The sequence below is a fragment of the Rhyacophila brunnea genome, unplaced genomic scaffold (genome assembly GCF_057557595.1).
Source record: "Rhyacophila brunnea isolate RB1 unplaced genomic scaffold, BYU_Rbru_1.0 scaffold_15, whole genome shotgun sequence".
Classification (NCBI taxonomy): Eukaryota; Metazoa; Arthropoda; class Insecta; order Trichoptera; family Rhyacophilidae; genus Rhyacophila; species Rhyacophila brunnea.
The window spans coordinates 1,107,598-1,123,345 of NW_028232806.1; the positions used below are offsets into that span (position 1 = coordinate 1,107,598).

Below are 15,748 nucleotides of genomic sequence, written 5' to 3' on the forward strand. Positions count from 1 at the left end.
TTACAGACATTTTCAAAATCATCTGCATTACAAATCAGTACTAGTTTTGGTTGCCTTGATGACATCTTTGCTCTTTCTGGATACTACGTTGATATCTATACAACATGGCCCCCAGATAAGTGAGATAAACACATATCACAAACTTCCTTTAATACCAAGAAAAGTCGTCTGCATCGCTATTTGACTACAACATTTTAAAATATGTGGTTATGCGATGAAATTTTTGATTATTGTGTGTGACAATAATCAAAACTTTGCAAAAAATTGACAACTCCATAATTCAAGTGGGTGTATTAAAAATACAAAAAATCGTTAAAAATACACTGAATACCCTTAATGTTACCTCAATCACCATTTGGAAATGCTACTCCAGAATAATACACTGCCTTTAAGCTTAGCGATAGGTAGGGGGCCAGTCAAAGATCATAGCCTGGGGGCCATGCTATATAATATTTCCAAATCACTGCAGGTTTACTGACAACCCTTTCACGTTATGGTAGGTATATTAAATACGTTATTGGTCCATTGTCCTTGAGATACGGCTTGCCCAGAGTCATCCCACTTGTCAACGCACGCAATTTTCCAGCTTACGAATCAATCCATCCTTACCATCCAAGGTTGATAATTATTGATAATAATAATATATAGCTTCTGTGTGTCATCGGTGCTATGTAAAATGCCTCAGTTTCGATACTGCGTTGAACGTAGTCGTATTTTACATGGGCGAAAAGGGTTACATAATATTTCGATAAACTTTGAATACAGCTGCGTTATACACCTACGCAGATGGCATGCGTTGAACGCAATTGCGAAATTGTGACGTAACCTAATCAATTATTATTATTTCAGCTACAAAAAAAATCATTAAACCCAAAACCACCTGCTTTCATAGCTTTCGAGTCTTAAGTGGGTAAATAACGTAACAATACGAACATCACTTGTGTGCTTTAATAGTATTAACTGTTAATGCATGGCGGTAATACATTATAAATAGTTATTAAAATAAAACATAATACTGATTATTCCACGTAATTGTATAACACCCACGGTGGCCGCGTGGCTTAAGCGCTGGACTATCACGCCGTGGGTCTCAGGTTCGAATCCTGGGTCTGACAAGAACACATATTGTTTTTCAATTTGTGTGTGAGTCAGGGTATGGACCTAATAGGTTGAGCAAGTGGCTGACATCCATTTCTCGTAAAAAACAAAATCTGTTAATACAATCCTCTAGTTTGCGGAGGCCCATATGATCCTATTAGGATCGGACATGGTCGGAATTGAAAAAAAATTGTATAACGGTCAGTACCGGTTTCGTCCACTCGCACGAGCAGGGTGCCAGTTGGTTAATTTCCTTATGCGTGATGGACGAGTAGCAATGTTCGCTTCAGAAGCCTCCGGTTTGAATCCCGCGTCTGGAAATTTCAGATATTGTTTATCATTGTGTGCTTGAATCCAGAGCATGAACTCGATAGGTTGAGAATACGTTTTAAAAATCTGTTAAGAAACCTCTCATTCAAACGGTGAAAATCCTTTAATATATCGTGTCCGGAAACTTGTACGTATAAAGTTCGCCGTATCACACTTCACCTTGAAATGTTGTATAGGAAATATATGGCCGTATATTAAAGACCGTCCAACCTCTTTGGTTCGTATAGTACTGACATAAAATTCATGTCTAAATAAAACACGGTTCTTGTCGGTTTACACTTTACAGGAAGCCAGAAGATTATTTGTTAGGTTATGTTAGGTTTTCATTCTTGAATTCATGAATTTTGCCAAAATCAGCTATGAAAATTGAATTAATGTTCATATTGAATCTAATAAAATTGGAGACTGTATAGTTAATACGGCAGTGGCGAAGGCTGGAGGTAGGCTGTTAAGATCCGCCATAAATAGTGCACGCAATAGCGTTGAAATAAGACTACAATTTAAAGATGGTGTTGGTTAGTTTTTAAATTCGATTAAACCTTGGGAAAACCAACCAGATAATAGTAAAAAAAATACTTGTCTTTCTATAAAATATTTAATATTATGCAATTAAATCATACATAACTTCGGATATTTTATAAATAGAATAATATTTTTTTATCTATTATAGTTTAGTTTAGGCAGGGCTCAATGAATTAAAAAAAAAATGAACCAACAATATGTGTAGGTAATATGTATTCTTAATCCAACGAAAACAAAAATAATTATGAATGAAAAAGTGTGCACAATTAATTTTTTAGGCAGGGTGTAATTGAATTTTAAAAACTAACCAACACCATCTGTAAATTGTAGTTTTAGTTCAATAAAAACAAATACGTATGACTAACAAAGTGTAATGTGCACTATTTATGTCAGATCTTAACAGCCTACCTCCACCCTTCGCTACCGGTATACGGTCATCTCTTTCCGATAAGAAAGCTCACGGCGAAATGTGCCACGGTGAAATGTTTTACGTACAATTTAACCGTAATATATATATTGTTCTATATTTTAATTAATTACTAATGTAAAATCGACGACATTTTCTGCAACATCCTAGAATCCTTACTCGACTCACTGTTTGAGAACCACTCCCAATAGACCCTCGTCGATGGCAATTAACAGGTTACTGCTTTAGAATTATTATTTTTGACGTTTCGCTTCGTGATTTTTATTTGCAAACAGTAAAAGTGACTTGCAAAATATGTACCTCGCATTTATGAGCGAATTTGTTTTCGAAACAATAGACAATTTTTGTTATAGATATAACAAAATATATTTAAGTACCATTTAGAATTAATTGTTATATAATTTATTATGTCGGCCATCATGGCTAGTTACATAATATCAATATGCTATGGAGCATGCTAATAGTGTATTTTATTTATCTAAGTATAACTAATATTAATTCACCAGCTGTCATTGTGATCGACGGCTTAATAACCAGGGCCTTATAATCTCTCCCATCATCCTTTATCGTGCACATGTCTCCTTCATGTATCTAGTCTGGCCATGGCCCCCACAGGGCTGACAGGACTCTAGCCTGGGGGCCTGGCGTTGCAGGTTGAGCAGTTAAGTGAGATAAACACACAACACACATTTGCTAATAATAAAAAGGCGGTATTTTACTTGCATAATATTTTTTTTTTAAATGTTACTATGCGATGCAATTTGATGTGAATTTCATGTTATAATTATTGTGTAGTATGTTTCCTGATATCCACGATGGCCGCGCGGATTAAGCATCGGCCTATAGCGTAGTGGGTCCCAGGTTCGAATCCTGTGTCTGACAAGTACGCGTCATATTGTTTTTCAATTTGTGTACGAGTCAGTGTATGGACCTAATAGGTTGAGCAAGTAGCTGACATCCATTTCTCGTAAAAACAAAATCTGTTAATACAAACCTCCACTCTGTGGATGCCCATATGATCTTATTAGGATTGGACATGGTCGGATATTCCTGATATAATGGCGAGTGCCGACTACTGAATAATTCAAGTAAATTTATTTAAAAATACAAAAAAACCCTTTATTTTACTATCTCATGGAACTGTGGGGTTCCGCGGAATACCATTTGGGGACACTACTGTAGTGCATCACACTCCCCTTAACCTTAGCGATAGGTAGGGGGGCTGCCAAACAGCCTTGCCTGGGGGCTCACTTTAAGATGTGGGGGCCATGAGTCCGCCGACCACCCTAGTTTAAAACGTTCAACTTTAAACACCAAAATAATATGCAAAATAAACAATCGATTAAACGTCAGAGTGACAGTTGGTACCTAGGTACTATAAAAATAAAAACAACGAGAAACCATTATATAATTTAGTAATATAAGTTAAAGTGTATAGAAATAAACCAACGGCGTTCCAATAAGCGGTCCTTTTTATTGAGTGTGTAATTTAACAAGATATATAAGAGCTACTCAAAGAAACTAGTTTATCACAAGATTTGTTTTTGTTTTGGTTTTGTTACGCCAAAGAAGTATAACTTCTAATGCGCGTAAATAAGTACACACACAGATTTTTTTTATTAACTATAATCATGTTTGTGGACGTGTTAAATAGGTTAAATTTATAATTGTAGTTATCATTTTACTTTAATATCTACAAAAGCACATACTTTCTTGTTATATTGGTTGTTATTTGTAATTAAGTCATTTTTATAATTTGTATACCTATATTATGGCGCATTGGCCAATCGCTGTAATGCCATAATACTCTTTTCTAAAAAAAAAAAAATATATTAAGTATATTAATCACATTTCATCTCATTCCAGGCATCAACGTGGTAATCTACCCCGAGATGGTGTGCGCTGGTTACCGAAGCGGCGGCAAAGACTCCTGTCAGGGCGACAGCGGAGGCCCCCTGATGCTGGAGCGCTCCGGAAGATGGTACCTGGCTGGAGTAGTCTCGGCCGGGTACTCATGTGCCAATAGACAACAGCCCGGTATATACCATAGAGTCGCTTATACGGTAGACTGGATTGCACATATAATAGCGCAGTGAATATAAATATTATTGGTTAGAAGGAATAATCTTATGGAAGAGAAATACCTGTCAATTATGTTTTTCACTTAGGCTAACCCGAATTATCCCAATTGTGCATACAAAATTAATAATTTGTTCTTGGCTACAAAAGTAATAATATGTACCTACTATGGGAGACCGGGAGATATCCCAGTAAACTGAGGTATAGGTTCCATATTATATAGATTTAAAAATAGATAATATAATATTATCACAGAAATTCATGAGATCTTGTCGTATTGTGTTTATCACATTTTTAACAACCTCCAAGCCTTTCACTATTCGAAAAAAAAAATATTTTTCAGTGTCTACTAAACTTTTTACATTAAAACACTTGATGACGATTCAAAAACGTTTTAGTTTAGTCGAATCGATAGAAAATCAAAAATATTATTAAGTACACGTGTATTGGCATTAAATTGTTTGTAAACAAACAAAATGGCGGACTGCCAAATGTGTAATTTAAGTGTCATTAATTTTATTCAAATTTGCACTGATAATAAAAAATATTTGAGAAAAAAGATATTGAAACACGACCTGCAATGAATGCAGACACAACTGCACTTCCTATACTATTTGTAAGGGATGTCTGCACTCGCTTCATTGAGTGCGTGAACCGAATGTAGCTCGTTACGGAGTTCAAAAAGTCATTCCAGCTGAGGACCACTTGTAACCTTCATATTACCTTAGAATGCCTTTCACGACAGATCCACGCACCATCCTGCGAGCATTCCCTATTCCTGTGCAGTGTTTCTAGCAATGAACATCCAAACCGCAGCTGTAAACACTGGTACGATGTTCAACTCAAATTGTTGCACCTACAAGTGGTTATCGTGTACGTGTGGTCTAATGATCCTAAGTATTTGGATCATTAGTGTCCGTTTGTGTCATCCGCACCATGCTATCCGTTCTTTTAGGCATGTCGCATGGCAATATTAAAATAATTTAATAATATCACCGCGGTACCTAAGTAATATTATTCCATTAATAATAATATAACCATCTAAATAATTAGTGATTCTTTTCGTTCCTGTGGGTGGGTTTCAGACCTGAGGACTCCCACCTATTGACTGGTGGGATGCTTAACACGACACATTAATACCCGTCACGACCACGCGATTGCATTTATATTATATATACCTCCACTTTAACAATCCATGTTTCAAATTAATGTCTATTAATAAAACTCGTTCACTGCTAAAGACACACCTGGCGTGTGGCCATTAGATACTTATACTTTCACTGCTGACCAGTTAATTACCACATTTAATTATCATGCTAATTGCTACACGCCAGGCGTGTCTTTAGCAGTAACCGAGTTGTGGTAATTAACTGATCAGCAGTGAATGTGTTAATCTACAATATATACATAACGCAGTTCATCTGATGTTTTTTCTCTGGGATATTCGGGTTAAGCCAAGAAGATACTGAGGTCAAAAAACATACCGTGTGAAAAGGTTTTAAAGTGATCTGATGATAACTTAATATATATTTAAAAAACCACTAAGATTCGTGTCAATTTTTTTTAGTTTACGTGAAATATTTAATATTTATCTCAACACGGTGGGTTAATAAAATATGTACCTAAGTAACTTCTAAATATTTATGTTATAACCAACAAGCTTGAAATCCTGCTTTGCGTATGTTCAAATTAAAAGAATATCACGGTATTGCCCGATAAGCTGCATCATAAAAATGTCACTTTGAATCTTTTTGGACAGTCTAGAGAAGTCCTTATTCTTACCAGACCCGCTGACCCAACGATGATGTTGACATTGGCCTTCAGAACTGCCCCCAAACGTTATTTATTATTATTCAGACAGACAACTTCAACAACAACAAAATACGACTTTTTTTTAATACAATCTATAACTTTTGTTCGCGGTGACATTTGAAATAAGAAATTAGAAAAGTTGTTTAGTATATGTATGGAGTTGTAATTATATAATTTTTAACATAGGCAACACAAACATAATATGTTATAAACCAATTATAACAAGTGTCAAGATGATCCAATTGGTACCTGAATCTGAAACTGATAATCCTGAAGTGGAAATTAAGGATGCCGCCGTTAATTTCTTACAACTGTCATTACAGCTAGATAATTTACGAGGATCAATAAAGCTGTGTAGTCAATTTTCAGCGATCAAAATACAATAATTTATTATTAGCAAACGCAAACAAGGTAACGATGTACTTAAGATTTTGAATCATACCACGGTGACGTTAGGTGATACTTAGACCTCGCTTCAATAATTCCTCATAATGAAGCAGGATTTCATGCCCATTGTTCATAACTCTTTTGTAATTAATGTCTATCTATTCCTAGAACGAGATATCATAATTTTGGCTTTAAAGATTAGTCATAACACGCTACACCTTGCCTGTATCATTTTAAAGAAATATTACAATTCCTATAACTTATCCCAGAATATATACCTAAATATTCTTCAAATTCTGTAATAATTATCTATCTGGGAGAAATTTCGACCCACATTTTTCTCCTTTATATAAAATACAATATAAACATAAATGAAAAATATAGATACAGTGAGTTCTCGACTTACGACCATTTGCACTTACGATTAACAAAAAAATTGTTAAAAAATCCATTTTTTTTCAGTTGTTGTCACCAATAATATGATGCAATCGATTGCGTTATCTAATTTTTTAAGCAATGTACAGTAAGTCACCCTTTGTGTGCCCTTCTGGACGGTGGTTTGCTTGCGTTGTCGTATGTCAAGAGCTCACTGTATACTAAAAAACACCTGCGTAACATTTCTTATGCAGAAGCCAATTAGAAATTATCATTAAATACAGATGGGTATATAATATATTATACATATAGAAAACTAAGTGTTATCATAAAAACCAGTGCCTAATTATATAAAAAAACAGACTTTAATAAATTTAACAACAAAGTGATTGTTGATATAATTTAAATAATATATTTAAGTCAATTATCATTATTTGTAAGTGTAGATATAATGATTATAGAATTCTTGCGATTTTTAATATTTTATATATTTTTTAAGTAGTAAAACATATTAATACAAAATCATGTTGCTCACTTTTGGTTTTTGATGGGATTTGTAGATGTTTACTATTTTTATAATATAAATATTATTTTTGTGGACAGTTCACATAATATTATAGTTTTGTAAATATTGATTAATTTAAATAATTCTGTACGAAATGATGATTTATGAAATGTTGTAATTATTATTGACCCGAGAACAATATTATTTACTTGCTCTAAAGTGTTTGTAAATAAGTCATATAGGCAAGAAATACAGTACTATAAAATATATTAGATAACATAATGAAAAATGTTGACACCCTTGTAAATATATAATTACAATTTCATTTATTATTATTTTTTTTAATAAATTTAAGAGCCATTGAAAATAATGTGAGCGAATGTTCAAATTGAGAAAAATTAATTCCCACAGAAAACTATTTTAATAAGTCGTAATAATAAATTCATAAAATGAAGTCGAAATATAATTTTCTATTCGTAAAAGTGAAAAAAAATGTAGTTACAGTCCTACAAACTTATCTAAATAACGGTAAAAATTGGAACTACGAACTACCATATGGACGCTATATTGAAAACGTTATTCAAATGCCAGATTCTGTCCAGTTGCGAGTCTTGATTGGGTAGTTTTCGACTGTGGCTCCCCCATCAATTCTTCAGATAAGTTTGTAGGTCTGTACAAAAAATTTTACATTTTTTTGACTATGTTCAATCGACAAAGAACAATATACGTATTGTTATAAAAATACCTATTTAAGTTTAAATAAATTATAAAAACCTGTTCACAAAAACAAATGTATGAAAGTAATTTAATAAATAGTGTGTTAAAGGTTTATTATAATATTCTGTTACCATTCTAAGGATTATATTATTTTTAGTTTCCATATTTTTTTATTTTATATAATGTTAAATCTGCATGTAGCTACTGCATACAGGTAGAGCATGCAATATGTAGGTACTGCATACAGTTGACTCTTGATTTACCGGGCAGCAAATTAACCGTGATGACAAAAAAGGGAGAAATTTTTTATCCTAATCATCATTTCTAAACTTCATACAATTAAATTTGTAGTATATGTTAGAAAAAATGCATTTCAATTAAATCATATGTTAATGGTAGGCACCCTACTAATAATTGCACTGATCCATATTTATTATTATATTTTACGAATGATAAATTTCATTTTGACAATATTATAATCTTTAAATATTTAATGCAATGGCATTAGGTAAGTGTATGTTGATCATTATGCAGTCTGCAATATTTCCAATGATGTTTTGAATTAACCGAGAACGTCATTATTTGGGGTAAGTATATATTTTCACTCTTTAACGTGGAAAAATTGAGAGTTAACTTACTGTACAAACTGTTCTCATAGAATTTCAATTTTTATGATTATAAATGGGACTATGTTTAAAAACAAACACCCTTGATTCTATTCGTAACACATAATACCCACTCAATGAACATCTCATTTTATGTATAAGTAAATAACTGTTTAAATGTCCCAGTACAATATTCATTTAGCCAACAAATATATTCAAAATATAATATTTGACTGTTTTGTGGATTGGAAATTAACGAAAATTATTTTTGTATTTCATAATAAAATATTGTGATTACAAAATAATCAGTCAATAGGTTTGTTTTTTGGATTGAAAAACTATACTTAATAATAAATGTATTTTATTGTTTCTTTATAATAATATATTGATTTAATGTTAAATTATGATACTGTAAATATTTTGTTGATTTTATTTATAGACTTTGATTAATGATTATTATGAATGAAAAAAAAATGAAAATATCCTTTTAAAAAAATTATATTATAATTTTATTGTAAACGATTTTGTATACACGAGAAGGTCTCCTATGTAAATATATTTTGATAATCTTATACTCTTGTTTTTTTTTTTTTGTATCGATTATTTTCAAATAAATCAAATTGAAAACAGAACATAATTATTATTTTAATGTACGAGAAAATTATTTTTTATTATATCCCTCTTCACCAAGATGTTAAAAAACCCCTCTGCTATAGCGATGGAGCCTAAATGTATAAAATTGTAGCAAAAAAGGACCACTGGTACACTGATTAAGTTAGCTAAAAGACAATCCGCCGCAATGTGGAGATAAGCAGCCAAATACACAACACTATTATTTAGTTGAAAAATCATTTAAAAAATTTGAGTTAAGCCATTTATAACTGCACTTGAGTACCTAACTAAACAATGAAAATAAAAAATGGCCACCATTGTGTTTGTAATAAAATTGGAATGGTAACCAAGCAATATTTGTGGTGTTTACGAATTTAACCATGCTTCATGCACTTTATCACAAAATATTCAAATTTCATAACAGAAATAACATATAAGACACCTTACATGTTTAGTCCAGATTCTTTAGCCTTTACCCTCCCTTCCCACCTGTCTAAACAGGCTTTGTTTGATTGACAAAAGACCTAGAAAAACAGTAGAATTTATCCGCATATTTCTGAATATTTCAGATTTTCCCTTACCTGATTAATTCTTAGGTGACTCCCAGGTTGTAAAAAATAGTTTAAAAGAAAAACTACAAAACTTTTATCAATTGAAGTGACCGGCTTCATATTTGATACACTACGAAGTCGTTAATAGCATTAAATTCCGCCCAACAATAATTCTCCAAATTTACTGCTTGTGTAATCGCAATCTGTGGAAGCAGGAAATAACGAGAAGACATTGTGGATAAATTCCGTTCCAAACTGCACAGTGCAGACCATGGGTAGTTAACCTTTTTATACCTACCGCCCACTTTTGTATCTCTGTTAGTAGTAAAATTTTCTAAACGTTCACCGGTTCCACAGTAATAGTGATTTATAAAGTAAGGAAGTAACTTTACTTTACAAAATTTATAAAGCAGAGTTACAGCAAGTTAAAGCATAATAATAATCATTAACCAAATACTTTATGTCAGACTTTCGCTAAGTTTGGCAGAATAAATCTTTATAAAACAACTTACTGTAGTTAAATCTATCTTTTTATTTATACTTTGCATACATAGAAGTATGAAGTCTAATGAAATTATATTTAATTAATCAAATTATTAATGAGATCCCTGAGCCTGATGCTGCGAAACTAAATACTGGATATCTGGCTCAATTTTTGTGAGGATCAAACGAAGGTGTCCTCTTTCGGAAATATTCAGGTGGTTTCTTTCTTTGGTCATCCGCCAACCATGAAATTTCGAACGCCCACTAATGGGCGGTAGGGATCAGGTTGACTACCCCTGGTGAGACAGACCGTTAAAACACCTATTTTCACGAAAACACAGTGAAAATAACATAAATAAAATAATCAAGTTAGAAAAAAATCTTTTATTAAGTACAAACATGTTTACAATAATATTATACAGTTTAATATCAACTCTCAAAAAAAAATATTACATCGGAGAAATTACGATTTGATCAGTTAGTTATAATATCAAGAAAACAAATCATTTTTTTAATCTATCATCACTGAAAGAAACCAGTGAAAATAGACATACATTTTTTTTAATCTGTAGTGCAGAAAAAAAACTATTTAGTAGATAAAAAAGGTGAAAAAAACATATAAAAACACAAGCATTCAATAAGACTAATTGAAATAAATTTATTTAACTTCTGATTAGTCTCAGAAGAGATAGAAAAAATATTTAATTAAAAAATTTAAAAAACATTTATTACAAAAAAATGGTTCGCATCTGGGATGACAAAAATTAACTTAAATTTTTCAAACATAGATGTCCATATCGACAATCTTGGCGAAGCTTATTATTAATATTATCTCACTGGATGAAAGTGGTCCAGCGGTAAATAACCTTTATATTTTATGTACTATAAAAAATCACAAGTTGTTTATTTATATTTTAAATAAAACTATTTAGGACTGTCATACTCCAATGACATTATTTGGTGCAACTAGTGAATAATAATAATAATCGTAATTATAAAAAATATTGCACATTTTAAGCTAATGACCAGAATAATAAAAAAAAATTAAATGCGAATATAAACTTGAAAGTTGCAAGTGATATTATTACTAAAAATGATTTTTTTTTTAATCATCCTAAATATAGAAATTTCTAATCTTCATTAAAAAAGCTAAAAATTCTCTGTATAAACTGCACGCAAGAATATACGCCTACTTATTATGTAACAGTGGATATGAGGCGTATATTTTCTAATACCAATATGTCCACAATTATTATATTTGTGACAAACAATGTTTATGTAATTCAATTGTAAATGATTTTTTACTTGCTGAATCCGGCCGATGTATACCTACTGAAAAAAAAAATTCAAAAAACGCCCAAGTTAGGCAACGGTCGGCCTCATATCACCGACCTTTTGATTAACAACCAGGCGTGCCTAAAGCGCCATTGAGACCTTGTGAAAATTGTTTGAAAATACTTAGTAAACGTAATTACTACTCAAAAATGTGGTGGATTGGTTAGATTTCATCAAAAATTGCCGATTGACACTTAAGGTACATCGTGCATTCAAAGCGTCAAAGATATACCATAATACATATTATTTATTTTGACTTTTGACTAAGTATTGTGTACAGTGTAAGTGTCGAGCCACACCGGGCGACTCTGGTCGCGAGACCAGTTGCGCAACTGGTCTCTTCGGGCGATTTACTCAGGCGACTTGCCGGCGACCAGAGAGGCAGCCAATAATAATAATAATAATGAATGTATGTCAATTATGCAAAAAATGTGGCGTGGCTGCCGGCGACTGGTCGCCTAGTGTGGCAGCGCTCAATACATAGCTATATGTTTTCATACATCGCTACTGATCGCCCGACCAGAGAGACCAGACCGAGCGCACGAACAAGATTTTACTGATCGCGCGATTACTGGGCGACCAGGTGTGGCATGCTCCATATAACTGCATGCATGGGTCTGGTCTCGGCGACTGGTCTGCCGACCAGAGTCGCCCGGTGTGGCTCGGCACTTAGTAAGTATATGAGTAAGTATTCAAAGAATCCCAGTGGAAGTGAAGATGGGACGGTTTACAGTGATGACAAGAAATCTGTGCACAATATTGCTATACATTAATGACAACAATGTTGAATAAAAAGTGTCACTTATGTTGTGTGCTCGCAACACACTTATTTTTTATTATTAGACGATCAACAATTAATTACAATAAATATAATTTTTTCTATTGTTTGTATCTTTTTAGTGTTATTTTAAATATTTTTTTCATATTATGCTTTTAACAGGTTTTGAAAGGACCATTGTAGATAGTTTTTGTTAGGTTTTGACTTGTTGGTTTTTGGAAATAAACGCCTCAAATATTTAACATTTTTACAATTTTATAAAATTTTAATAATACGTAAGCTCGAAACATAGATAAATAATAATTTGAAAGTCATGGCAACAAACATTAGCCTTATTATTATCTTTCAAACAATTATTGAAAGCGGGCAACTTATTTCTAGTATTCACACTCACCTTAAATTAATATCTCTACATTTTGTCATATCAGAGGTAAAACTCATTAAGTCCATTAATAAACTAGTGTACATAATGAGTTTTAACTCTTATACAGTGTAATATTATTATGATATTAGGAAAGCCATAAGATATAATATTTCAGACATATTTCAATTTATAAAAAAGTTTAATAATTGAATGTCTGAATAATTTGACTGCGTCACGTTTTTATAGATCAAGCGGCATTTTCACAAACTAGGATAAATTAGTTTTCTGATACTTATCAGAATAGTATACTAATTTCCGCTTACATTTTTTTTAAAAAACAGTATTTTTAACGGCATCTGATAGCTGTTGTTTAAACAGATCATGTGCCAATATATTTTAATCTACCACTATTCTAATAAGCAAAATTATAATCCTATAATCTCCTAAGCACCAAAATATAAGAGATTAGAAAGTTTTTCGTCCTCATGTAAATTATCTATGGCCTATTTTGTTTTACTACTGATCCAATAAAACAATAAGATTCTACACATTTCGCGAGCCGAATACTACAAGGTTCTAAGTGTTCGTCCTTGAAAAAACAAACCCAACAATGAAGTAGTATTCTAAGCTGCCTCATTGTTACTTTTGTTTCTCCAAGGACAAACACTTAGAACCTTGTAGTTCTCCACTCGCGATTTGTGTATACAACCACACAAATCACATGTCATTTGACAACAAAATTACATAAGTTGTTTACCCCTTGATTTTTTTTTATAAAAAACATGTGCCTGACTTACATGGTTATATAATTTATATTGTTTGAGTGAGTCGACAGTTGTCAATTGCTTTCATTGACTTCCAATATGCAATATACCGGTGTTTATTGCTGTTTGTAAAAAACACACTAAATGATTTATTACTATTCTATACAGAAACAAGTTATGAGCTAATGAATTTTTCATTCTCTCAGATCTCAAGAAAATTACCATGCTCGCTCCCACCTACACAGAGTGATGATTGTATTAACAAACTATTTTGATGAAGAATAGCTACTAGCCATTGGGTCCTTGCATTGGATCAAATACATGTTTAAAAATAACATGCATTTTTGACTAATAAATTGAAGAAACAAGTGAAATATTTCTTGGTGTTTTATACTATATATGAGAATGTTTGGGTTGATTCCTTATTCAACTGTAAAATTTCATTCAGCATTATATCTAAATAAAATTCTATTTGGTTACATTTTAAAATATCACATTTTCCTCAAAGACCAAGGTTTTTAAATTGAAATAAAAATTCATGACACAGTTTCAAATGCCATTGTTTTGGTACAAGATTTTTTTGAGTTGTTTCCGTATAGAACAAGGGTATCAATATTTAATTTTATAGATTTAAGTGATATTGACAGTTCATGGTCGGTATTATGTCAGTTGATCTATGAACGTATAATTAATCAGGTTATATTAAAAACAAAACTATAAATGCAACAGCCATTGGGTAATATTTAAAATTTAAATTCAAGCACCCCCATAAAATTAAAATAATACAATTCTACAATTATTAGTATTTAACAGATACTTAATCTAAGTACACACTTGTATAATGATAGGACCTTTAAAAAATAATGACTTTTTTATTCGCTTTATCAGGGAGCATTTGACGAGGGAGCAAATGATAATTAAACATGACAGGTTATCTATTTTATATTATTTTGTTTTATTATGGTAAACTTTCTTCAATTCGATTGGTGAGGTTTGGTATTTATGGTAAAATTGTATCTTAAATGCAAATTACCCTAAAGAGTAAAATTATAGAAAGACGAAGATCACTTTGACGATTGCCAACAATTGTAGAAGAAGAACAGACAGTAGTAGACACAAAATAAAAGAAGAATATGGTACAGATTACTCATTTATAAGTTAAAATAACATACACATTCGAGTCTGCGGATATTGCGTTTTGTTTCAGGGAAGGAAATTAATTAACTTAGAAATGTTACGATAATGAGTTTTGACAATTTTACAATTTGAAGTTTCCGTCTGTTATCAAAATATTTTTCAACAAAACTCAGTAGAGAATCTATTAAGGTATGATTCTGAGGTTATTCCAAATTATATACAGGTAACCAGCGAAAATTTTCGATCAATGTGGGATTTGAAAAAACAAAATAATTTAAAACATGAAAACGCGTTTCTAATAAGCTATACCAAATTAATAAAAAAATAAACTTCATACATACAGTCGAACTCGGTTATTACGATCACGGACATAGCGAGATCTCGGATGTAATGAGAAAACATTCGTTGACGTTTTCCATACATTTATTCACTTTTATAACGAGCTACTTATCGGATATACCGAGCAAAAAAATTTTCAAAAACTTTCCTAAAACTGTTAATGAGTCGCTCGTTTAAAAACATTTTTGACCCTAAGCAATAAAATCCGACCGTAGATCAATGCCGCCGGGATCAGATTACGTTTATGATACTAGTTAAGTGTCTAAGTACCTAATTGGTGTTTTCGCCGACAACATTAAAAAAGTATCCACGCATATGGTTGAAATTTCATGTAAAAAATCCAAGCTGAAGTCAGTAAGTACCTACCAGCATTCATTACAATAAACAACTTCTTTTGTAGTTTATGATTGCCATGCTTGTTTCGGGGAAAAATTCTAATTGTGTATTTTTTGTTTGAATTGCGACTTTTTGTATTATGTAACCGCTCATTTAAAAATACCTATTCTCTGATATAACGAGTAATACTTA

General features: G+C 31.9%; 1 protein-coding gene across 2 annotated transcripts in view; it reads left to right on the forward strand.

The window, feature by feature from the left end:
- LOC147074747 (trypsin-1-like) overlaps positions 1-4,779 on the forward strand; it is a 76,506-nt gene extending 71,727 nt beyond the window's left edge. For both annotated transcript variants that reach the window (XM_085942868.1, XM_085942869.1), the window contains exon 5: positions 4,244-4,779. In XM_085942868.1, coding sequence (XP_085798994.1) covers positions 4,244-4,473 — 230 coding nt within the window. In that variant the 3' untranslated portion in view covers positions 4,474-4,779. The remainder of the gene's footprint in view (positions 1-4,243) is intronic.
- Positions 4,780-15,748: the final 10,969 nt, after the last annotated feature.